The sequence below is a fragment of the Hyla sarda genome, chromosome 10, assembly GCF_029499605.1.
Source record: "Hyla sarda isolate aHylSar1 chromosome 10, aHylSar1.hap1, whole genome shotgun sequence".
Classification (NCBI taxonomy): domain Eukaryota; kingdom Metazoa; phylum Chordata; class Amphibia; order Anura; family Hylidae; genus Hyla; species Hyla sarda.
In genome coordinates, this window is record NC_079198.1 from 130,387,234 (window position 1) to 130,413,338 (window position 26,105).

Consider the following 26,105-nt stretch of genomic DNA (forward strand, 5'->3'; position numbering starts at 1 on the left):
GAATAAAATGTGACAAAAAAAAAGCAGCAATTTTGGAATTTTTATTTCTTCTACGTTTTTGCCGTTCACCATACGGGATAATTAACAATATATTTTGATAGTTCAGACTTTTATACACCCAGCGATACCAAATATGTTTATTAAATATTTATATTACACTTTTTGGGGGGTAAAATGTAAACTGATGATTTACATTTTTATTGGGGGATTTTTCACATTTTTCTACTTTTTTTTTCATTTAACCTTTTATTTTTTTTTACACTTTAGTAGTCCCCATAGGGGACTATTTATAGTAATCATTTGATTGCTAACACTGTTCAGTGCTATACATAGGGCATAGCACTAATCTGTGTTATCGGTCAACTTTTGCTCTGGTCTGCTTGATCTGGTCTGCTTGACCAGAGCAGAATATCCCTGGAGAGGGACGGAGGCAGGTGAGGGGACCTCCGTCTGCCATTATGGATGATCAGATCCCCCGGCAGCGCTGCGGGCGTTCCGATCATTCATTTAAAGAACCGCACTGCTGCAAATGCCGTGATCTGTATTGATCACAGCATCTCAGGGGTTAATGGCAGACATCCGCGCAATCGCGGATCTTCGCAAGTATCGGTGGGTCCCTGGCTGCTGATAGCAAGTAATGATGATCAGCTGCTGATCCCAGGGGGCCATAGTCACCCCAAGGAGAACTCGTCTGTCCATGAAAAATGAGAGACTGACCTTTGTGAAGATGAATCAGACTTGGATCAGCCAGGATTTCCAACCACCAATGCCTGATGCATCAGAGTAGATTGACCATGGTGCCACACTAACACTTCACAAATATGGATAGTGCCAAACAGATTTAAGGCGCTGCTCCCCATTTACAAACATTCCTCTGCATGAGACCTTTTTCACCCTTCTTCGTAACCGGGTACTGGTATTTCCACCTACCACACCACTCTGTCACTGGGTCACTTTCAGGACTCCTGATGCTGCTGCTGCCATCTCCAGGCAGTCTCATTCAGCCACTATATGGTCTCTTCATGCTGCCACAAACTCCAGGCTGTGCCATTCAGCCACTATATGGTCTCCTCATGCTTCAGCCACCTCCACGCTGTGTCATTCAGCCTATATATGGTTTACTGATGTTGCTGGGCCTGGGCCTAAACATTTTTTATGGTAGCACTAGCTACCATAAATATTCAATTTCAATTTCAAAATTCATCTTTTAATCTCAGGGATTGTGAAGCCCTAGTGTCTAATCATGCTGCTGCCAGCTCCAGGCTGTGTCATTCAGCAACCATATGGTCTCCTCATGCTGCCAACACCTCCACGCTGTATCATTCGCAGCTACATGGTCTCCTCATGCTGCCAACACTTCCACGCTGTGTCATTCAGCCACTATATGGTCTTCTCATGCTTCAGCCACATCCAAACTGTGTCATTCAGCCACTATATGGTCTCCTCATGCTGCCAACATCTCCACGCTGTGTCATTTAGCCACTATATGGTCTCCTCATGCTGGCAACACTTCCATGCTCTGTCATTTAGCCATTATATGGTCTCCTCATGCTTCAGCTAACTCTAGGCTGTGCCATTCAGCCACTATTGGGTCTCCTCATACTGATGCCAACTCCGGGCGCTGTCTGTCATGTGCTGCTCTGCGGCAGTGATTTTAAAAGCAATGCCTGTAATCTGCATGTCAAACTGAATAACAGTATTATTTCATTACCCAGCACACTCCATATGCGTGTTAGAACAAAGAAAAGTGTTCTACACCCCTATTGAGGCTCTCTGTAGGCCAGAAATTGCCATTTTTAATATAGATTTGCCGCAAATAAATTCGGATCAAACCAGATTTTTGAGGAAATTTCGGAGAATCGGCCGAATTTAATTTTTCAAATGTTCACTCATCTCTAAAGGAAACCTTACTGGGAAGAGATGAGCAAGGGACCAAACAGTAGTAGCCTATCCACTAAGATTTTTGCCAGTATTTCATAGTTCTGATACAGTAGGGAGAAAGAGCAAGAGGAGGTGATGAGAGTAGGGTCCTTATTAGGTTTAGGGAGCAAGACTGTCCACAAATGAAAAAAGTTTGATGGGCAGGGTCCCCCGCTATAAATGTCATTGAGAAGTCTAAGATAAGGGACAACCTCAGGGAGCAGCATTTCATAATATACTATGAGTAACCCATTGGGGCCAGGGGTTTTATTATTGGGAAGCCTAGTAACAGTGGTCTTAACTTTGTCCTCCATGATTCCCTGGTACAGAACGTCCCGGTCTCCTGAGGGCAGATCGGAGAGACACAAGTTAGTGAGGAAAGACCACGTGGCCACAGAGTCTTAGGGTCTGGCTTGATAGAAGTCATAGAAGAAGGTGACAAATGCCTTCTGTATCTCAGTAGGGGTAAAAAGCTCCGAGCGGGTATGAGGGTGGTTTTACCGTGGAGATGTCATATGCGGTGTGTTGTGGTTTGTGGATGGTTGCTAGTAAGGGGCCTATCCTGTTACCCCAACGAAAATATCTATTTCTAAGGGCATCTACAAATCTGAATAACTTTTTGGCACCAATTGATTTGAAATTTTTTTTTTTTAACTGGAGTACCCCTTTAGGACCCCAATGACTGATTCTATGATTTTGGAAATGTGGGTCATGAAAATTAAAAATTATAATTTTTTTACTAACACCGTGATGTAGCCCCAAATATTTGATGTAGCCCTGATGTACATCCTGGTGCACCAATAACCAGGCAGCCATGGTGTACAAGTACACCCTGTGGCCCTAACAGGTTAAGTGCAGATTTAAAGAAGCTATGGTCAAAAATATAATCTATGTTGTTGACATATGTTACACCTATTTCAATATATTTATTGGGCATCAATCGAGTTTTGTGATACCTATAGATGAGATGAGTGACACAGATCCTGCACTAGTAAAGGATACTAATAGTTAAATAAGATATACTTCACTTTATTTCACTATAGATATAAAGCAAAAAAAAAAAAAAAAAAAGATCAAGACTAACAACACAAAATAACTTATTCTAAAATCCCAGGCTCTCCTGCTGTCCTATATGATGAGGCAAAGTCTACAATAAGGTCTCATAACTAAAGGGGCTTCCAATATATTTATACTACATAACCCAGAGTTCTTATGTTAAAGCATATTCTCTAAATCTGTTTCTAGCATTACATATTAACTCTTCACACACAGAATTAGGTTGTAATTCTTTATTCAGACCTATTTCTCCTTGTGAGCTGCAATGAATATAACGGCCTTATAGTCCATAAGGTCACTCACATTTGTTCTCTTCTTAACCTTACAGTTATCTATAACAAATCCTTCTCCAGCTAGAGCTTTCCTGGCAAAATCCTCATCATATGTGAAAGCATGGAGCTTTTCTTTACCGACTGTATAATATGTCGTACCTAAAGCCCCAAGTAATAAAAGATGTCCTCCAGGTTTCAGCATCCTGGAGAACTTCCTGAGATATCTCCTGTAATCATCTTGGTTTTTACAGATAGCATCTAGGAGCACAGCGCTGATGATACAATCTGCTGGTGGTAAGACTATTGGATCCGTCATATTTTCCTTCTCAAGGTCACATTTCATAACATGTGGAATTGTTGATCTCACTTTTTCTTCTTTTTCTTGAAACCGGTCACTGAAAGAAACAGGAAAAATAAGAAAAAATAAAATGTCTCACAGTCAATATGAATATACAGGTATGTAAGCTATATACAGTGGTCCCTCTACATACGATGGTAATCCGTTCCAAACGGACCATCGTTTGTTGATACCATCGCATGTTGAGGGATCCGTGCAATGTAAAGTATAGGACAGTGGTCTACAACCTGCGGACTTCCAGATGTTGCAAAACTACAACAGGTTGTAGACAACTGTTAGCGAAAGTTGTACTCACCTGTCCCCGCTGCTCCGGACCGTCACCGCTCGTCACCGCTGCCCGGGATGTCGCCGTCCATCGCTGTCGCCGCATCCCCGAGGTGTCCCCGGCGCTCCGGTAAGGCCTCCGCTTCCCCGGCATCCGCGCTCTCCGTCACCGCCATCACGTCGCTACGCACGCCGCTCCTATTGGATGACGGGACAGCGTGCGCAGCGACGTGATGACGTCGATGGAGAGCGCCGACGATGCAGAGGATCCCGAAGAGGACGCTCCGGAGACCAGAGGACAGGTAAGAGACATCACCGGAGCTCACGGGGCACCGTAAACGGCTGTCTGGTGGCAGCTGAAGCAGTCAGCGCTGTCGGATAGCCATTTATGCGATGGCCCCGACATACGAAAGCATTGTATGTTGATGCTGCCTTCAACATGCGATGGGCTCTGAGAGGCCATCGCATGTTGAAATTATCGTATGTCAGGGCCATCGTAGGTCGAGGGGTGACTGTAGTTGGGTTTGGATTATTGGCATCCAGCAGGGGTGGAATAAAGTTACTGGATCCTAAGATTCATAGACTCAGATTTGCTATTGCTCATGCACCAGAATTCTGCAATAATTTGCCCCAATAAACTGTCTAATATGACTTGCTCCACATTATCTCAGTGGTTTAGATACTATTTTGTCTCATTTGAAAAAGGATCATGGCTTTAAAATTGATTAGACTAATACTGGTCTTTATGAGTAGTGACAATAATAATTAGAGGCGCACTGAAATGGAAATTTCAGAACCGAAACGAAACCGAAATAAAAAAAAATGTCCGGCTGAAACTGATACCGAAACCGAAAATGACTTCTCCCCGTCTTCTGGTAAAATGCAGTGCTCCGCTCTCCATCCTCCGGGAGGGGGGATGAGGGGGCGTGGCTTCAACTCGGGCTCTGCCCTCGCTCCTCCCCGCTCTCTCTTCGGCAATTTTCACCCATCCCCGCCTCTACTATTTAACTAAGTCAAAGATCGTACTGCAGTAATTGAAAACAATAGCAAACCTGCTATTGGCTATTTCAAAATGCAATAGCCAATGGCAGGTTGGCTATTGGACCCGCCCAGTATCTGCAGAGGAGCGGACCTGAAGGAGAACTTACTCCTTCAGCAGGCAGAGGGCGGGTCCAAAAGCCAACCTGCGATTGGCTATTGCATTTTGAAATAGCCAATAGCAGGTTTTTCTATTTGGTAAATGGTATACGGGAAGCGGAGCTTGCAGAGGCCCCGGAGCGGCCCCGGAGTGGATCGGCCAGCGGGAGATGGTGAGTTGGGATGGTCTTGGGAATGGGGTGGTGTAGGGGAGCGGAGTTACCTCTGCAGTGCCTCAGACATCCAGGCTGGAATCAAGTCAAAAGACAGCTGCCGGCCGCAAGATTATGCCACCGGGAGCTGATTGTAAGCACGGGAAATAAATGGATTAGAGGTGCGGGGCGGGACTGAAGGTATTTAGCTGTGCCGATCCCCCCCACTCCCTCCTTCCTTTTCAATGTGGCCATCTATACCTGCACTGTACGGGAGAATTTTCGCCGCTCGCACAGAAGGTCAGTCTGAGTGCGGTCTTGGCAGAGTGATAGCAAGTGGCGGGGGCTTCAGATTGGTGGGCACTGGCAGTGTTTGTAACTTGAGCTGTGGGCGGGCAGGGGAGGTGGGTCATTATCGGCAAATTTTTTGTTGTTTCGGTATTTCCCCAAAATAGCTATTTTCGGCCGATATGTATCGGCCGCCGATATATCGGTGCATCCCTAATAATAATGATAGTAGACTTCACCTAATATTCAAAAAAAAAAAATACTTCACCTGTTTCCTTCTATCTCTCCATGAAGTTTTGTGGCATGTCCCCAATCGAATGCTCCTGTCCGTGTATTCAGCCATCTCTTCAGCTCCATGATGCATCTGTCACTGGCCTTCAGGACTATGATGTGTTGGAAAAACTCACAGGCGGCATAGAGTTGATGAACAAAGGAACCAGCGCTGAGGTCAAGCAGGACATCTCCATTAATGTGACCTGGAGAAAAATGTTTCCAAAACTAAAATAAGACTTCCATTTCTGACTTTACCTGTGACAGTATCCATATGTAAACATCCAAACAAAATGCATAAGGCTGGGTTCACACCACATTTTGTTAACTACGGTTCCCATATATGGTTGGGAGGAGAAGGGCGGGGCTTAATCGAGGCACCCGCACTCAGCCGTATTCGGGAACCGTATTTAATGCATGTCCATGAGCCGACCGGAATGAACCGCAGCCTCCGGTCGGCTTCGTTTTCGGCCGTATGCGGTTTCCCAACCGTAGGCAAAAACGCGGTAGACCACGTTTTTGCCTGCGGTCGGGAAACCGCATACGGCCGAAAACGAAGCCGACCGGAGGCTGCCGTTCATTCCGATCGCCTCATAGACATGGATTAAATACGGTTCCCGAATACGGCTTAGTGCAGGCGCCGTGATTAAGCACCGCCCCCCCTCCTCCCAGCCGTATACGGGAACCGTAGTTAACAAAACGTGGTGTGAACCCAGCCTAACAATGGTTGAAAAATATTACAAATCTTTATTTAGACAAATATTATTAAAACATAGATACATAAATACATTGCTATGCACGAGGAAGAGACAATATCATAGTTATCATTAGATAATATCATAGATCTAGCAGGACATATACACACTGAGGGTGTAACTGAATAAAGAATAACACATGTAAAAGTACTATGAACTCATGTGTACAAAAGCCAGCATATGGAAGAGAATAACAAAATGCGGAGTCAATACCACCATGCACTTACCAAAATGAACGTTTCACTATGGTGCTTCGTGAGGGGGCGCTTCATCATAGATTTGTAAATCACTTCTATTTAAAAATCTGAATCCATCCAGTACATATCAGCTGCTGTATGCTCCACATGAAGTTCTTTTCTTTTTGAATTTATTTTCTGTCTGACCACAGTGCTCTCTGCTGACACCTCTGTCCATGTCACGAACTGTCCAGAGCAGAAGAGATTTACTATGAGGATTTGCTCATACTCTGGACACTTCCTGACATGGACAGAGGTGTAAGCAGAGAGCACTGTGGTCAGACAGAAAATAAATTCAAAAAGAAATACAAGTCCCCTTGTAGTATGCAGCAGCTGATAAGTACTGGAAGGATTAAGATATTTATATAGAAGTAATTTAACTTTCTGGAACCAGTTGATTTTCAAAAATATTGTTTTTCACAGGAGTACCCCTTTAATATTAAAGTTACTGGGACGTGGGAAAACCCATGGTAACTAACATCTTATTTAAAAAAAAAAACTCTGCACGAGCAGATTTTGTATGTTTTTTAACATTACATTATGGGTGTGTTCACACTTACAGTATTCTGCACCGATTTGATGTGCAGGATTTTATGTAGACGATTTTTTGCTGCAGATTTCATTGTAAACGAAATCACTGAGCACAGCTTCTAATCTGCAGTTACAAATCCCGCGCATCAAATCTGCTCATAAAACTGTATGCATTAATAGACCCTAAAGCTACATGAAGTTGGCAGATGGCTGCTGGTGTCAAAATGCACACAGAAGTATCAGAAGACACATTGGCTTTTTCCAAGCGTTACAGAGATTATCTCTTTTTTGGGGGATCATGGGTTGTGTATGTGTAGGCCTGGCTGGTAGTAGCAAAATTAAGGGTGATAGTGAACTGGTGGGAGTTGTTGTAGCCAGCGTACAGGACAGCAGGCTGTGGTAGAGTGTGGGAGTAGTAATAGCAATGGACAGCAGGAGATGCAGATGGCAAACTGAGGGTTGTAGTAGTAATCAGCGTAAAGCAGGCAGTGGTGGACTGTTGGGTTTAGTAGTAGCCAGCAGACAGCAGGGGTGGTGGTAAAACTGTCTTTTCAATTGCATCTGGCATAGGAGGTTTAAATTCCTCACTGATCCATGCCTGATTCATTTAAACAAGCATGAGTTTTTCCATGTTAATTCCAGATGATCTTGTTCCCTTAGGGTTGACGATGCTGCTTCTTTCTGATGCTACACTGGAGGATGGACAAGACAGAACGCCCATTACAAACTGGGCAAGTTCTGGCCAATGCAGGGCCGGCTCTGCCTATAGGCAAAATAGGCAGCCGCCTAGAGCGCTCTTGATGGGGGCGCCACTCTGCCTGCAGCAATAAATTTAGCCAGCATCCGACACAACGACTCATGCAGCTAAACTTCGCCACCCCAGTAGTAAGGTGTTTATATGATTTTGGCCCTAATCTAGTTTTGTGCTCAAATAGGTATTCTCACCTCTATTAAGCACAGCTCCCAGCCCACGCAGAACTTGTTTGCTGTCAGGGTTGGGAAAACAAATACAGAAGTAGGTGAATTTGGCAATTTTAATGGGAGTTGCATGAACAGCATCTCCCCACAATGACTCCTGGAGTTACATAAATAGCATAGCTCCCATTAAAGCAAATTGCATAGCTCTACAAAGAAAACATATACACAAACAATATCAATTCATTTAGAGCATATAAGGCACACTTAGAAGTGTTTAAACATAGAAAAGTCAAGCTACTTACCCTCTATGAACATTTTTGTTAAGTTTTCAAGAGGAAACATCAAGGTATCATCTCCAAAGACCATATCTTTTTTATCTGAGAAGTAACTCTCCAGATATTGTCTGGAATCAAATCCATGTACATGATAGATCTTATGGGTTCTGGGATCCATTGTCTAATCTTCTATCACAGACAGGTGACTGATCTCTACACTGGATCTCGAGGTCTTTATATAATAACCAGGAATCAGTTTATAAAGTATGTCAAATATAATTTCTCATAACATTGTGACTTATAATCTCCTTCAGGCAGTCATGGGAATATGTGCATTAAAGAAACACATGGAACAGTATTGATCTTTAAATAAACAGCTCACTAGTATTGTTTAATGGACAATTTCATTTTAAAGTATATTGATTAGAATGATTTCCACCTTCAGTCAGTTAAGGGAAATTAAAGGGACAATGGGGAAAAATACCCAGTCTGAAATGGCTATTAAAAAGAGAAGAGACACAATCATCCAACAGGAATTGAAAAATAGATTTTACAATTAGAGTAGGATCACACACAGCACATCCGCAGCGTATTTGATGCTGCAGATACACCGCCGGCAGTCACAAAGCAACTGTAGAGCGAGCTCCCTGCTGCAGCCGGGTAACTCTGTGTGAGAGCTCATGGCTGCCTGCGGGAATTCACCACATTGAGTGGAAACACAGAGCTACAGGGAGCAGGGAGCTCGCTATGCCTTCACTCTGTGACTACCAGGAGCACATCCGCATGGTCAACTATTTGGTTTCGGAGGCAAGTGTAATTCTTGCATCCGAGTATGTCCCTATGCAAATCCCTAACTTAGGCCTCAAATGCACATGGCGCTCTCTCACTTCTGAGCCCTGACGTATTTCAAGGCCACAGTTTAGGGCCCCATATGGGGTATTTCCGTACCCGGGAGAAATTGCCTAACACATTTTGGAGAGATTTTTCTCATTTTACCCCTTCTGAAAATGAAAAGTTGGGGTCTACACCAGGATGTTAGTGTAAAAAAAATGTAATTTTTTTCCACTAACATGCTGGTGTTACCCAATACTTTTCATTTTCACAAGAGGTAAAGGGAAAAAAAGACCCCCAAAATTTGTAATGCAATTTCTCCTGAGTACGGAAATACCCCATATGTGGACAGAAAATGCTCTGCGGGTGCACAACAGGGCTCAGGAGTGAGAGCGCACCATGTACATTTGAGACCTAAATTGGTGATTTGCACAGGGGTGGCTGATTTTACAGCGGTTCTGACATAAACACACACACAAAAAAAAGCCCCATTTAAGAAACCAAATTTTGGGGTCATTTGTTCCTATTACCCCTTGTAAAATTGTAATATTTGGGGAAAAAGCAACATTTTAGTTAAATTTTGGTTTTCATTTACACCTCTGACTTTAACAAAAAGTCTTCAAACACCTGTGGGGTGTTAGGGCTCACTGTACCCCTTGTAATGTTTCTTGAGGGGTAACAGTATGCCATGTGTTTTTTTTTTTTTTTTGCTGTTCTGGCACCATAGGAGCTTCCTAAATGTGACATGCCTCCCAAAAGCCAAATACCAAATGTGACTCTTTCCCTTCTGAGCATTGTAGTGCGCCCGCAGAGCACTTGACGTCCACTCACGGGGTATTTCCATGCTCAGAAGAGATGGGGTTACAAATTTTGGGGGGCATTTTCTCCTATTAGCCCTTGTGAAAATGTAAAATTTTGGCAAAAACCAGCATTTTAGTGAAAGAAAAAATTTCATTTACACATCCAACTTTAATGAAAAGTTGTCAAACACCTGTGGGGTGTTAAGGCTCACTTTACCCTTGTTACGCTCCTTGAGGGGTGTAGTTTCCAAAATAGTATGCCATGTGTTTTTTTTGCTGTTCTGGCACCATAGTGGCTTCCTAAATGCGACATGCCCCCAAAAACTGTTTCAGCAAAATTCCCTAATGAGATTACAGGTGGAAAAAAAAAAACGTATCCCCTATACACAGGAAGGGTGATCACCCTGAGGGGGTTCATGTTTAATCAAAAGACCCTTGAAACCATACTGGGATAATTTGGCTTGGGTGTTAGAAAACTATGGTCAAGACACCTAGAGAGTGGGTAAGTACTAATGGCCCACAGAGATCATGGCTCATGCATAGATGTTCTCTCCTCAAACATACACTGGACTCCCATTATTATTTCAATAAGATCACCAATATTATTATCTTATTGTCATTATTTTTGGCATGTGGATACAATCTCATGGAGAGTGAATCATCTTTAAGCAAACTTTTTCTGGAGCATTGTAATATTATTTAGAAGTATATTATATTTACTAGGTATATAAAATACATGGAATGATAAATATTAGAAACGGATGAAGAAACATCATGTGGTCATCTAACTCCGTGTGATTTCTTTGTCAATATTAATGAACAATGTTTTTTGTGTAATGAAGTCTTCTTCAGCAAACACTGACTGCACATTACTTATGACTAAGGACGATACTCTGGATTACAACTCCCATGATGCCAGGATTTTATGTTTAACCCCTTTAGAACATGCACCGTAAATGTACTTCGCTGCATAGCATCACTTAGCGCACAGCGCCATACAGTTACGGTGTGGCTTTGATGCAAGCGTAGGGGCTGCGCTCGCTTCATTTGCTGATGTTGATGTCTGCCATTAACCCCTCAGATGCCGTGATCAATACAGATCACTGCATCTGCAACAGTGCGGCACTTAAAATGGCTGAGTGGCTGGCTGGTGTACGTAACCATGGGTATCATTTTAATAGTATTGACCCAGAGAATAAAGAAAACATGTAAGTTTTACCATAAATTGTACAGTGTGAAAACGACCCCCCCCCCCAGATAGCAAAATTATTATTTTCATTAAAATAATAAAGGGATTGAACGTAGAATTCAAAACTAACAACAAAATGTTTACTAGGCATGCTCTCCTTGAAAATTATTGATCGCTGTTTGATGTGGGTTAATTTGCACAAACACTATATAGTTTTGTTGTATATATATATATACATATATATATATATATATATATGTATACTTAAAATATGCAGGTGAATATGCAGGTATGTGTGTGCATTTGCATGTAGATGTGTGTACAAAAATGTGCATTTTATATGACTATATTAATTTTTTCCTTAGAAATGGATGAAGTTGGGGAAGGAACGCCTCACCAATATGCACTATATTCTGTTCTTTATTATGTTTAATCATCGGCTGGTGGGAGGACACATAGGTGTTTCAGGACGAAGATGCTTGGTGGTGCCCCCAGATCATTTTCTGGGGGCGCTATATTGATGACATTCTAGTTCTTTGGGCAGGAGACGAATTATCTTTCAGTAATTTTGTTAAAGATCTAAACATCAATCCCATAGGCCTTAAATTCACTTTTGAGACGGATAGACATAAATTGTCGTTCCTTGATGTATCTATTAAAAAAAGCCCTGAGGGGTACCTACAGACTGCCACATTCAGAAAACCCACTAGTACCAATAGCCTACTGAGGGGGGACAGTTACCACCCACTAAAACAAAAGAATGGAATCCCCAAGGGCCAATACCTCAGGATGAGAAGAAATTGTTCGGCCCTTGGTGACTTCAAGAATCACGCAATAGATCTAACAAATAGATTCATGGAGAGGGGATATCCCAGTAAGCCGTTAAACCTAGCATATCAGCATGCCATTTCACAGGATAGATCTGCATTATTGAGACCAAAAATTAAGACTGAGGATGAATATATCATCCGCCTGGTGGGCATGTTTGTTAATCAAAACAATAGACTCATGTCAATCTTAAGGCGACACTGGGGTATTCTAAGAGCTGATCCCGATATTGCTACTGTGATTTCAAAACATCCTTCCTTGACCTATAGAAGGGGGAGGTCCATAGGAGACCGGATCATCCATAGTCACTATTCAGGACCCCCCAGAGAAGGCACATGGTTGACACGTAAACCATTGGGACAATTTAGATGTAGTGGCTGCATTGCCTGTCCATACATCAGTACGAGCAAAATGTTCAGGAATGCCTGAAATGGCCGCCTTTATGTGGCCAGAGATTTTGTGAATTGTAGAACCGAGGGGGTAGTGTATTTGATTACCTGCACATGCCCATTGAACTATATTGGCAAAACCAAACGGGAACTTAGGAGAAGAGTAGGTGAACATCTAAGTGACATCAGGCATCGTAGGGATACCTCAGTGGCAAGACATATCTGGGAAGTACATGGGGGTGACAGTAAAACCCTCACTTTTCAAGAGATTGAGGTTATTCGGAAAAGCCCTAGAAGGGGCGATTGGGAAAAAAAAGATCTTGCAAAAAGAAACTCAGTGGATTTTCAGGTTTGGCTGTGTGTCACCTCATGGTCTTTATGACCAATTATCATTTCAATGCTTTATTGATTAAAATTTCTGTAATTTTATAGTGCTTCTGGTTATATTCTGGTTATGAAAACCGATGAATCCCAGTAGAATGTCTCATCTTCATGGGGGGTGACAGATAATATTATGTACTTGTCCATTTAGCGGCAAGCCATTTGTAGACACCCCAAGTAGATCTGTGGGACTTAAATATTAGTGGTCTATTTTTTCATAGATGCCAATAATAAATAGTAGGGTATATATCTTATCACACACACTATGGCAGTCCTAATTGTATAGTCTTTCTGTGTTAGGTCACATATTTGTGTCCAGTATTGGGGATGTATGTGTTATTCAATCATACGGATGGTCTATTGTACAACCCTACAGGGACCAAGAAATGGATATTAGTATATATAATGTTTATAGCATATTACAACTAGGATGGTGCGGTTATGGGGACATACTTATATATGAATAATACCTGTCTAATAAGATAATGTATATGTGATGATATATGTGACATACTTAACTATATATATATATATATATATATATATATATATATATATATATATAGGTTGCACCATCATAGATAGTTGGATTTGGAGTACTATATGGGAGATGTAGTTGTCACTGAGGATATTAGAGGAACCGCATTTATCACCATTATATCATTTGTTATCATAATATTAACTGTAGATTTCCATCTGGTGGAATAATATTGTATCTCCTGCACATCATGCGTTTCACTACTATTGAAATACACTCATCATTTTCGGTCGAATCAGACAATCTGTCCCTAACACATACATACTGCTATATTTGCGTTCCATCTCGGGAGGCCGTGATACGCACACGACACTTCCTGTTGGATTCGCATACATGGGATTGCTCTCAGGGGCTATTATACCTCGGGAGCATGCGCCGGCCTCTTTGGAATGCACACAACCAATTTACATTGCGCTTTGCATGGAACATGGATGATGCGCATTGCGTGCATGCGTGAATTATATTTCCGGACTACATAGATCTAGCGTTCCTCATGGCAGCGGTAATGGAGTCCTGTGAACCCTCATCAGATCGATCTATGGGACATTACAGGTGTGTGATTATCTAAGTATATCCCCCTCCCCCTTCTTTAGTATCTAGCTATAAAAAGATCTCTTTCACTCTTAGTGTTAGGGACGCACGGCATCTATGTGCACCTCAACTATGGAGATATTTTGTTACATCAGTTCTTCCATCAAATCTCTCATAGTGTCTAATTTTATATCTATTTCACTCCCTCCTGAAGAACCCCAATAACACCTAACATGGGGGGAAACGCGTAGAGGAAGTCTAGGTTTTACCTTTTGTTATTATCTATATTATTTGAGCACATTATTGCACTGTATTGTATCTTTAGTCTGTAAGTGGTGATGCATCATCATTAGGGATCCTATCATTGTATAGGGTTACTTAGGGCCATCTAGCAGACAGTCAACGGTTGAATTGGGGGCTCATCCTCCACTGTCAGGTAGGGCAATTGGTCGCAGGGGCCTGACGAAGCACCAAAAGGTGCGATACGGCTGTGGCCTGATGCCTGATCTCCCCCCGTAACATCTTCCGCCTCCCGCTGTACCTCCGCCTGACGGCGATGCTGATCGCAACACCGATCGTCTGAATTGATTGCACCAATACCGGGTGAGTTGCTCCGCTATCTTTTCTATTGTGGACATCTTTTAAATATATTTATTGGGCATCAATCAAGATTTGTGATATCTATAGAACAGATAAATGACACAGATTCCAACCAAGTAAATAATACAAACAGTTAAATAAGATATATTTCACTTTATTGCACGATAGATATAAAGCGAAAAACAAAACAAAAGCAGAACAACAAAATCTGATCTTAAAATCCCAGGCTCCCATGATGTCCTATATGATTAGGCCATGTCTCAGCACTATTATAAGTCTATATTAAGGTCTCATAATTAAAGGGGCTCCCAATACATTTATATTATATAACCTAGGGCTCTTATGTTTAAAGAATATTCTTGTAAGCTGTTTATTGCATTACATTAACTCAGACTTTGGTTCTAATGTTTTACTCAGACCTATTTCTCCTTGTGAGCTGCAATGAATATCATGGCCTTATAGTCAGTAAGGTTACTCACATTTGTTCTTTTCTGAACCTTAGAGTAATCTATAACAAATCCTTCTCCAGCTAGAGCTTTCCTGGCAAAATCTTCATCATATGTGAAACCATGGAACTTGTCTTTCTCCACAGTGTAATATGTCATTTCTAAACACCCAATTAACATGAGGTGTCCTCCAGGTTTCAGAATCTTTGAGAACTTCCTGAGATATCTCCTATAATCATCTTGGTCTTTGCAGATACTATCAAGGAGCAAAACGCTGATGATACAATCTGCTGGTGGTAAATCTATCGGATCCGTCATATTTTCCTTCTCAAGGTCACATTTCATAACATGTGGAACGGTTGATCTCACTTTTCCTTCTTTGTCCTGAAACTGGTCACTGAAAGAAATAGGGAAAATGAGAAAATGATCGTTCCACAGTCCACAGGAATATACAGGTATATAAGCTCTGTAATTATCTTTGGATTATTGGCATCCAGCAGGGGTGGAAGAAACCTACTGGACACTAAGTTTCGTAGACTCAGATTTGCTATTGCTAAGGCACCAGAATTCTGCAATAATTTTCACCAATAACTGTCTAATGTAACTTGCTCCACATTTTTGAAATATTTTAGATACTGTTTTGTGTCATCTGAAAAAGGGTCATGGCTCTGATATTGAATAGACTAATACTGGTCTTTATCAGTAGTAACAATAACAATGATAGTAGACTTCACCTAATATTCAGGAAAATACTTCACCTGTTTCCTTCTATCTCTCCATGAAGTTTTGTTGCATGTCCCCATTCAAATGCTCCAGTACGTGCGTTCAGCCATCTCTTCAGCTCCATGATGCATCTGTCATTGGCCTTCAGGACTATGATGTGTTGGAAAAACTCACAGGCCGAATATAGATGATGAACAAAGGAACTAACACTTAGGTCAATGAGAACATCTCCATTAATGTGACCTGGAGAAAAATGTTTCCAAAATGTAAAAACAAAAGAAATGTAAACAATTACAGATGTTGCAGATTACCCATCACTTATTTTATATTATTAAAATTATTATATATTATGAAATTGTTGTTGCATGAAAAAGTAAGTGAACCCCTTTGAATCACCTGGAATTCTGTATTGATTACTGATAAAATGTGATCTGATATCTAAGTCCTAGTGATAGACAAACACAACGCAAATAAAGTAATAACACACAACCATTTATACAAGTCATGGCTTTTACCCCTAAAGACACAGCCCATTTGCACCTTAAGGACACAGTCAGCTTCCTTTTTGCATTTTCGTTTTTTCCTCGTCGCCTTCTTATAACTCTTTTATATTTCAATCCACAGAACCATATGAGGCTTGTTTTTTCTGTGACAAATTTTTACTTTGTAATATCAACTTTCATTTACCATAAAATGTATGGCTAAACCAATAAAATATTATTTGTGTTGGGAAATTGAAAAGAAAACTACAATTTTACAACTTTCTGTGAGTCAGTAGGATTGATACCCATGGTAATATGCTTTTATATTATTGCACTGCTTTAACCCAATTTTTAATTTTTCACTTTTGTTTTTTCCTTTTCCCCTTCAAATAATCATAACACTTTCAAATTTCCACCTACAGATCAGTATGATGACTTGTTTTTTGCACCACCAATTGTACTTTATAATGACATCAATCATTTCATAACAAAATCTACAGCAAAACAAAAATAACTTATTTGTGGCGCAAAATTGAAAAACCATTTTGTGACTTTTGGGGGCTTCCGTTATTACGCTGTGCCCTTTTGGGTGAAAATTACACCTTATCCTTATTCTGTAGGTCCATACAATTACGTTACCCAATTTATTTTATTACTTTAGAAAAATTAGAAATATTTTCCAAATATTATGATGTATGAGGGCTGATTTTTTTGCACTGTGGTCATTAGTTTTTATTGGTACCATTTTTGTTTTGATGGGACGTTTTGATCACTTTTTATTCATTTTTTTTATAGTATAGAAATGAACAAAAATGCACAATTTTGGATTTTTATATTTTTTAACATTAACTCCTTAACGACGAAGGACGTATATTTTCGTCCTGCGCCGGCTCCTGCGATATGCCACGGGGTCACACGGTGACCCCGAGTCATATCGGGTCGGTCCCGATGGCCATCAACGGCCGGGACGCGCGGCTAATACAGGACATCACCGATCGCAGCAATGCCCTGTATTAATCCCTGCAGACGCGGTGATCAAAGCTGACCGCCGCATCTGAAGCGAAAGTGAAACTATCCGGGCTGCTCAGTTGGGCTGTTCGGGACCGCCGCGGTGAAATCTGCCTGCCTCCTTGGTGTCCGATCTGCGAATGACTGCTCCGTGCCTGATATCCAGGCAGGAGCAGTCAAGCCCCGATAACATTGATCACAGGCGTGTTAATACATGCCAGTGATTTGTGTAAAAGTTCAGTGTATGTAATGTTATAGGCCCCTATGGGAGCTATAACATTGCAAAAAAAAAAAGTTTAAAAAAGGGTTAATAAAGATCATTTAACCCTTTCCCTAATAAAAGTTTGAATCAACCCCCTTTTCCCATTTAAAAAATAAAACAGTGTAAATAAAAATAAACATGTGGTATCGCCGCGTGTGTAAATGTCTGAACTATAAAAATATATTGTTAATTATACCGCACGGTCAATGGCGTACACGTAAAAAAAATTCCAAATTCCAAAAAAGCGCATTTTTGGTCACTTTTTATACCATTAAAAAATGAATAAAAAGTGTTCAAAAAAAGTCCAATCAAATGGTACCGATAAAAACTTCAGATAATGGCGTAAAAAATTAGCCCTCATACCGCCCTGTACGTGGAAAAATAAAAAAAGTTATAGAGGTCAGAAGAGGACATTTCCTGCATGTAGTTATGATTTTTTCCAGAAGTACGACAAAATCAAACCTATATAAGTAGGGTATCATTTTAATCATAAGGACCTACAGAATAATGATAAGGTGTCATTTTTACAGAAATATTCACTGTGTAGAAATGGAAGCCCCCAAAAGTTACAAAATGGCGTTTTTGCTTCGATTTTGTCGCACAATTATTTTTTTTTCCGTTTCGCCATGGATTTTTGGGTAAAATGACTAATGTCACTGCAAAGTAGAATAAGCCATAATATGGATTTTTAGGTGGAAAATTGAAAGGCCAGTGGGAATGATACGGTCCGTGGCCAGGGTCTGAGGCTCCCCTCGTTACACCTGCCTCCTCCCCGCTATGGAAATCCGGGACTGAGATCAACTTCAGCTGCCAGCCTCCGAACAAGCGTCACAGTGTGAGTGCTCTGTATTTTTTCCTTTTCTTCTATGATTGCTAGATTTGTAAATTACTTCTATTAAAAATGTTGATCCTCCCAGTACTTATTAGCTGCTGTATAAAACAGGGACATTTGTGAATCACAGGGTTAATGATCCTGTACGGTGAACGACGTAAACGTAAAAAAAAAAAAAAAAAAAGGCCAAAATGTCAGCTTTTTGGTTTCATCACATTGCAAACAAACAATAAAAAACGATCAAAAAGTCACATATACTCAAAAGTGGTACTAAAAAACTGCAGGTTGTGGATGTTAGATTAGAAAGTTAGAGTTGGTCAAAATAGGCAATTTTAAATGTACAAATTACTAAGCAGTACAATAATAGCAAAGCATGTAACAGCATCATTTTAATCGTATTGACCTACAAAATAAATAAAACATGTTATTTTTTTACCATAAGGTGTACAGAGTGAAAACGATAACATACATTTTAGGGTAAAATGAGTGATGCCAGTACAAAGTACAATTGGTCACACAAAAAACAAGCCCTCATATGGGTCTGTGAATGGAAATATAAAGAGTCCTTAAAGGGGTACTCCGCCCCTAGACATCTTATCCCCTATCCCGTCACTGGGGACCCCTGTGATCTCAGCTGCGGCACCCCAGACATCCGGTGCACGGAGTGAACTTTGCTCCGTGCCAGGTGACTGTTGGCATGGGACGGAGGCTCGTGATGTCAGGGCCATGCCCCCTCAATGCAAGACTATGGGAGGGGGCATGATGGCCCCTTACACCCCCTCCCATAGACTTTCATTGAGGGGGCGTGGCCGTGACATGACGAGACTCCAGCGATGCACCCGACGCTCTAATCAAATGCAGGGTGCAGCAGGGAGATCACGGGGATCCCCAGTGGCGGGACCACTACGTTCAGACATCTTATCCCCTATCCTTTGGAGGCCAAAATGGGCGGTGTCCTTAAGGGGTTAAAGCTGGAAAAATGTTTTAAGGGCAGGAGGGGTTTTAGGAGTAGTTATAATATAATCTGAGTTAGTTTAGAAAATATGATTTGACTCTTTAACCTCTTAAGGACCAAGGACATACTGGTACGTCCTGAGTCCTTTCCCTTTCTATAACGCGGGGCCATGTCATATCGGGTCGGGCCCGGCCTCTAACATCGGCCGGGACCCATGGCTAATAGCGCGCGGCAATGATCGCAGTGTCACACGCTATTAACCCTTTAGACGCAGCGTTCAAAGTTGAATGCTGCGTCTAAAGTGAAAGTAAATCATTGCCGGCTAGCTCAGGAGGCTGTTCGGAATGTCCGTGGCAAAATCGAGGCATCCCGAAATGCTCTGGGATACGAGGAGCATCTCCTACCTTGCCTCCGGGTGTCCAATCGCCGAATGACTGCTCAGTGCCTGAGATCCAGGCTTGAGCAGGCAAGCGGCAGAATCATTGATCACTGGTTTCCTGTGAGAAACCAGTGATCAATGTAAAAGATCAGTGTGTGCAGTGTTATAGGTCCTTATGGGAGCTATAACACTGCAAAAAAAAAGTGAAAAAAAGTGAATGAAGATCAGTTAACCCCTTCCCTAATAAAAGTTAGAATCACCCCCCTTTTCCCATAAAAAAAAACTGCGTAAATAAAAATAAACATATGTGGTTAAACATATGTCCTAATTATAAAAATATATAATTAATTAAACCGCACAGTCAATGGCGTACGCGCAAAACAATTCCAAAGTCCAAAATAGTGTATTTTTGGTCACTTTTTATATCATGAAAAAATGAATAAAAGTCGATCAACAAGTCCGATCAATACAAAAATGGAACCGCTAAAAATAGATCATGCATAAAAAATGAGCCTTCATACCGCCCCATATGCAGAAAAATAAAAAATTTATAGCGGTTAGAAGATGACAATTTTAAACGTATAAATTTTCCTGCATGTAGTTATGATTTTTTTCAGAAGTACGATAAAATCAAACCTATATAAGTAGGGTATCATTTTAATTGTATGGACCTACAGAATAAAAAGAATGTGTCGGCGTCTAAACAGAAGCCCCAAAAGTTACGACATGGCGTTTTTTTTCCAATTTTTTTCCAATTTTTTCCAATGATTTTTTTTCCGTTTCGACGTACATTTTTAGGTAAAATGACTCATGTCATTACAAAGTATAATTCATGGCGCAAAAAATAAGCCATCATAAGGATTTTTAGGTGCAAAATTGAAAAAGTAATGATTTTTTAAGGGTGAGGAGAAAAAAATGAAAGTGCAAAAACGGAAAACCCCCTGGTCCTTAAGGGGTTAAAGTGTACCTGCCAGATCACCCCCCCCCCCAAAAAAAAAAAAGAAAATGGTATATGTTGCTCAGTACCTCATTCTGATCATGAATATGTATTTTTTTTTTTGTATCTACAACCTATATTTCTCTCAGACTTACCTTTATATTCTTGCAGCTATTGCTCAGTGGGTCATGTCCCTCTCTTCTCCTCACTGTGATGACCCCTCCCCCTCCTCCCTCACTCTGTTCTGACTCACTGGTCTTGGAGCGAGCCTTGCAGTCAGCTAATTACAGCACTCTTATCTGTAACCCTTTCCTCTCTGGTTTTATGCTGTACACACACACATATTAAAAAATCTTATCATATAAAAAATGTAATAATATAAATAGATCTTTCTAAATTAGTGCAATGTTTTAGTGAAAAGAGTACAGTATGTTGTATACATACATCTGTTTTATATGGTCTTATGTCAATCATGTGTATCATCCATTGACAGTCCTGTAATGCTGGGACTTGTAGTTTTGGAATAGTTGGAGGTACAATAGTTGGAGGTTTACAGCAGTGTTTCCTCCAGCTGTGTGCCTCCAGCTTTGGAAAAACTACAACTCCCAACATGCCCAGACAGCTTTTGGCTGTCTAGGCATGCTGGGAGTTGTAGTTTTGCAACAGCTGGAGTCACATGATTTGTACAACTCTGATTTACAGCAGTGTTGCTGCAAGCTGTGTTCCTCCACCTGTTCCAAAATTACAACTCCCAGCATGCCCACACGTTATTTGGCTATGTAGGCATGCTGAGAGTTGTAGTTTAGCAACAGCTGGAGGCATCCTGCTTGGAAACACACTGCATTTTTTAATATGATTTCTGATCCGTGTATCCTGTGAACTACATTGGATTCCATGGACTACTTAAATGACCGGATTTTTTTTCTTTTAATAAAATAGAAGCGTTTTTTTTTCTCAATGTGCCCTGTTTTTATAAACAGAATTTTCATGCTTAGTAGTGGAAGCCGTCTAATAGACGGAGTCCATTAATAAGCCATTAATAAGCCAGGGCTTAGCGCTAGCCCCAAATACAGCTAGCGCTAACCCCCTATTATTACCCCGGTACCCGACGCCACAGGGCTGAGGGGGGGGGGGGGGGGGGATAACAATGATCCTCGCCCACCATGATAACGTCAGGCTGTTGCTGCTTGGTTGGGATCTCACTGTCACTGATAATGAAAATACAGGGAATTTTTGAAGGGGGTGGGGGGGTGGGGGAAACCAAGAGGAAACTTAGCATAAAACTACCACTCCTATCATGACCTGACAGCCTGTATATCAGTGATCCACAACCTGTATTAATTTAGCAGGTATACAGACTGTCAGGGCATGATGGGAGTTGTAGTTTTAGACAAGCTTTCCACAACCAGTCACTCTTCAGCCACTCTAAAACTTCAACTCCCATCATGTGATATACAGGCTGTCAGAGCATGATAGGAGTTGTGGTTTCATGTGATCCCTCCACAAACAGTCACTCTGCAGCTGCTCTATAACTACAACTCCTATATACACAGCCTGTATAACAGGACATGACGGGAGTTGTAGTTTCAGAGAGTGACAGGTTAGGGCAGTGTTTCTCAACCAGGATGCCTTCAGCTGTTGCAGAACTACAACTCTCAGCATGCCCTGACAGCCAAAGGCTGGAGGCACCTTGGTTGGGAAACACTGCGTTAGGGAGTGTACAAATACAAATATGTGAACAGATCCTAAAAATGCACATAAAATATGCAAGACATGCACTCAAACTCTAAAATAAACATTTACTGTACACTAAATACATATAAAGACATATACAAACACATAAAATACTTACTAATTTGGCTGCTGTCAATCAAACCAGGGGGTCCATGATGAAGCGATGACAGCTGGACATGGCCGGACTGGTATGTGTCCCAGAAGGCAGAGAGACCCCTAGTGGCCAGTTTTTTTTAACTAACTTTTTAAGTAGGAAATACTGAAAATGTTGTGAATAAAGCAATTGCAAAACTTATTGTTTTGCAATGCTTTATAACATATTAAAAGTTTTTGAATCTGACAGTGCCCATTTAACTTTTTTTTTAAAGAGGGAGAAGGGGTTGTATACAGTATACAGCATTTTCTGTATACTGTATACCGAAGAAAATTAGACAGAAACGAGGATGGTAACTATGGGTCTGTTTCAATGCATTGTGCACTTTTAGCATACCTTTTTGCTTTAAAAAGGTATGTTAAACATGTATAATGTGAAGAGACCCATTGTGTTAAAGGGGTACTCCGGTGAAATATATATATATTTTTAAATCAACTGGTGCCAGAACGTTAAACCAATTTATAAATTACTTTTATTATTTAAAAATCTAAATCCTCTCTGTACTTAGCAGCTGCTGTATGCTCCACATGAAGTTCTTTTCTTTTTAAATGTATTTTAACAGGGATCCTCCAGCTGTTGGTAAACTACAACTTCCATAATTTCCAGACAGCCAAAGGCTGAGGAAAGTATGGGTCTTGAAAATGAGAATTAAAAATGTATTTAGTGATTGCCCTCACAATTACTTGGGGCGGGGGGGGGGGGGGGGGGGCAACAGCTTTACTACACCCTAAGGCTCGTAATTCTTCATTATATTAAATGACAAAGTCTTTGCCCGTCTGCCTTTATCTAGTATGACTTGAGAACTGTGGCTTATTCCTCTGATCTTCCACAACCCCCAAAAGAAAGTTTGCTTGCATTTAGTTATTTACATTTTTTAAATCAATTTAACCCAAAAATAGAAGGACCGGTGGACAGCGCCTTTGTAAAAACTAGTAAGACAATTATATACATAAACCATAAAAATACTTCTATAAATGTCCCTTATATGCTCCAAATGTATTTCTAATGTTTGTGTATTTGTTTCTTATTATATCTGAAACAGTTTTGGCCTCCCACTCTTTTAGGTCGCCATTTTACTGCATTGCAAATCTATATACTGTATATTCAGCCTGGCTGTGTCAAGGCATCATGACAATCTGATGAAGGGGTGATGTACCCTGAAACACGTAATTGGATACATCTATGGAATAAAGATAATCTGCTTAATGATACACCTGATCCTCTCTGTGATCTGTCTTGATGTTGCAGCATCTGCATTAAGGAATCCTTTTCTACTGTTTCTTTGTTTTCTCCTTTACTCATGGGCATTGGAGATTGGGGTGATGGGTCGTTGTTGATTAATATATATATATATATATATATATATATATACATACATAAGTGAAGGAGAAAACAAAGAAACAGTAAAAGGATTCCTTAATGCAGATGCTGCAACATCAAGACAGATCGCAGAGAGGATCAGGTGTATCATTAGGCAGGTGATCTGTATTCCATTATATATCTATCTATATATATATATGTATATATATATCTATGGCTGCCAAATTGCAAGCTAAGTATCTCACTATTTCATAACTTCAGAATTTTATATTTCCATTTATTGCACCATAGCTGTATAGCTTTTCAGGTTGTATCTATATACTCATGTTTTATCTATATCTTTGTGCTAGCAGTGTTCTGCTGTATCCTTATGTTTCTATATATATATATATATATATATATATATATATTCCAAAAAGACAGTGGCACTCCAGGTGTACAAAAAGAAAAGGTGTTTATTCAAAAAACGTGAGGCATCGCCTTTTCTTTTTGTACACCTGGAGTGCCACTGTCTTTTTGGATTTTGTTGCTAAGGGGGTCCCTGACCTGGACCTGACACCCATGCACCTTTTCTACTTGGAGTGCTGCTTCTCTGTACTTGTCTATAAATATATATATATATATATATATATATATATATATATATATATTGCAATAAACAATTACTATTCAAACATAGAAAAGTAAAACTACTTACCCACCGTGAACATTTTCGTAAAATTTTCAAGGGGAAACTTCAAGGAGTCGTCTCCAAAGACCATTTCTTTTTTATCTGAAAAGTAATTCTCCAGATATTGTCTTGAATCATAGCCGTGTACATGATAGATCTTAAGTGAGCCGGAATCCATCGTCTGATCTTCTATCACAGGCAGGTGACTACCTCTACACCGGAGCTACAGGTCTTTATATAAAATCTAGGAATTAGCTTACAAAGTATGTTAATAAGAATTCTAGCGAATTATAGTGATGTGACTTATCATCTCCTTCAGGCAGTAATGGGAATATGTGTTATAAAGAAGTCACATAGAAAATAAATGATCGGTAAATAAACAAATACATTTTAAAGTATATTATTATAGCAATTTTCTACCTCCAGTGAGTTATGGGGTGGGACATACTGTAAATATATTGTTTCATGTGATAACACTAAAGAAATGACCTTCTACTACAGTGTAACACCCCAAATTGTGCCAAAGTGTCAACATTTCGTGTGGCCACTAAAGATAAGAGAAAGTTTTTATTTATTTTTTATTCTTTTTAATACATTAATACATTGCAGTTGTTACATTTCATATATACATAAATATACAAAAAGTTGCAGTCATATATAAAAGAAATATGCAACAATTCCATAAAACTGAGAAAGTTACATTAAAAAAAGTATAAAATACATATGCCTTCTCCACAGGACAGGAAAAAAAAATAACAATTTAAATAATACATCACTTTATTCATTCTCCCCGTATTTCCCAGCGTTTTATTATTTTTTTTTTATGTTAACTCCTCCACCTTTATCATTCATTTAAGTAATCTCATACGTTTAAATTATTTCTAGCAGTCATTCCAATACCTGAATAGGGAGAATGTTCCGAGCAAACCAATTCCTAGCCATTAACCTTTTAAAGGGGTACTCCCATGGAAAACTTTTTTTTTTTTTTTATCAACTGGTGCCAGAAAGTTAAACAGATTTGTAAATTACTTCTATTAAAAACCTTAATCCTTCCAATACTTTTTAGGGGCTGTATACTGCAGAGGAAATGTTTTTAGATTTCTCTTATGTCACGACCACAGTGCTCTCTGCTGACCTCTGCTATCCATTTTAGGAACTGTCCAGAGCAGCATATGTTTGCTATGGGGATTTTTTTCCTGCTCTGGACAGTTCCTAAAATGGACAGCAGAGGTCAGCAGAGAGCACTGTGGTCGGGACATAAGAGATATCCAAAAAGAAAAACATTTCCTCTGTAGTATAAAGCCCCTAAAAAGTACTGGAAGGATTAAGATGTTTTAATATAAGTAATTTACAAATCTGTTTAACTTTCTGGCAGCAGTTGATAAAAAAAAAAAGTTTTTTCAAGGAAGTACCCCTTTAAGTACACAGGGTTTTTCCGCATTTGCACTATCATTTTTTTTCGTCTTCACCTTTTAAAAATCATAACCCTTTCAATTTGGCACCTACAGACCCATATGATTTTTTTTACTTTGTAATGATATTAGTCATTTTACCAAAAGATCTACAGTCATTTTACCAAAAGATCTACAGTGAACCCCCCCCCCCCAAAAAAAAAAAATCGTTGTGCGACAAATTTGGAAAAAATAAATGTTTTTAACCTGTTCAGGACCCATGACGTATGCAT

At 40.2% G+C, this 26,105-nt stretch overlaps 2 protein-coding genes across 2 annotated transcripts; both read right to left on the reverse strand.

Moving 5' to 3' along the window:
- Positions 1-3,219: 3,219 nt before the first annotated feature.
- LOC130294430 (indolethylamine N-methyltransferase-like) lies at positions 3,220-8,610 on the reverse strand. The gene is made up of 3 exons (XM_056544192.1): positions 8,460-8,610; positions 5,716-5,923; positions 3,220-3,643 (listed from the first exon to the last, which is right to left on the reverse strand). The coding sequence occupies exons 1-3, from the start codon at positions 8,608-8,610 to the stop codon at positions 3,220-3,222; spliced, it is 783 nt and encodes a 260-aa protein (XP_056400167.1).
- Positions 8,611-14,938: 6,328 nt separating this feature from the next.
- On the reverse strand, positions 14,939-24,599 carry LOC130293262 (nicotinamide N-methyltransferase-like). The gene is made up of 3 exons (XM_056541764.1): positions 24,449-24,599; positions 15,724-15,931; positions 14,939-15,362 (listed from the first exon to the last, which is right to left on the reverse strand). Exons 1-3 carry the CDS (start codon positions 24,597-24,599, stop codon positions 14,939-14,941), a joined length of 783 nt encoding a protein of 260 aa, XP_056397739.1.
- Positions 24,600-26,105: the final 1,506 nt, after the last annotated feature.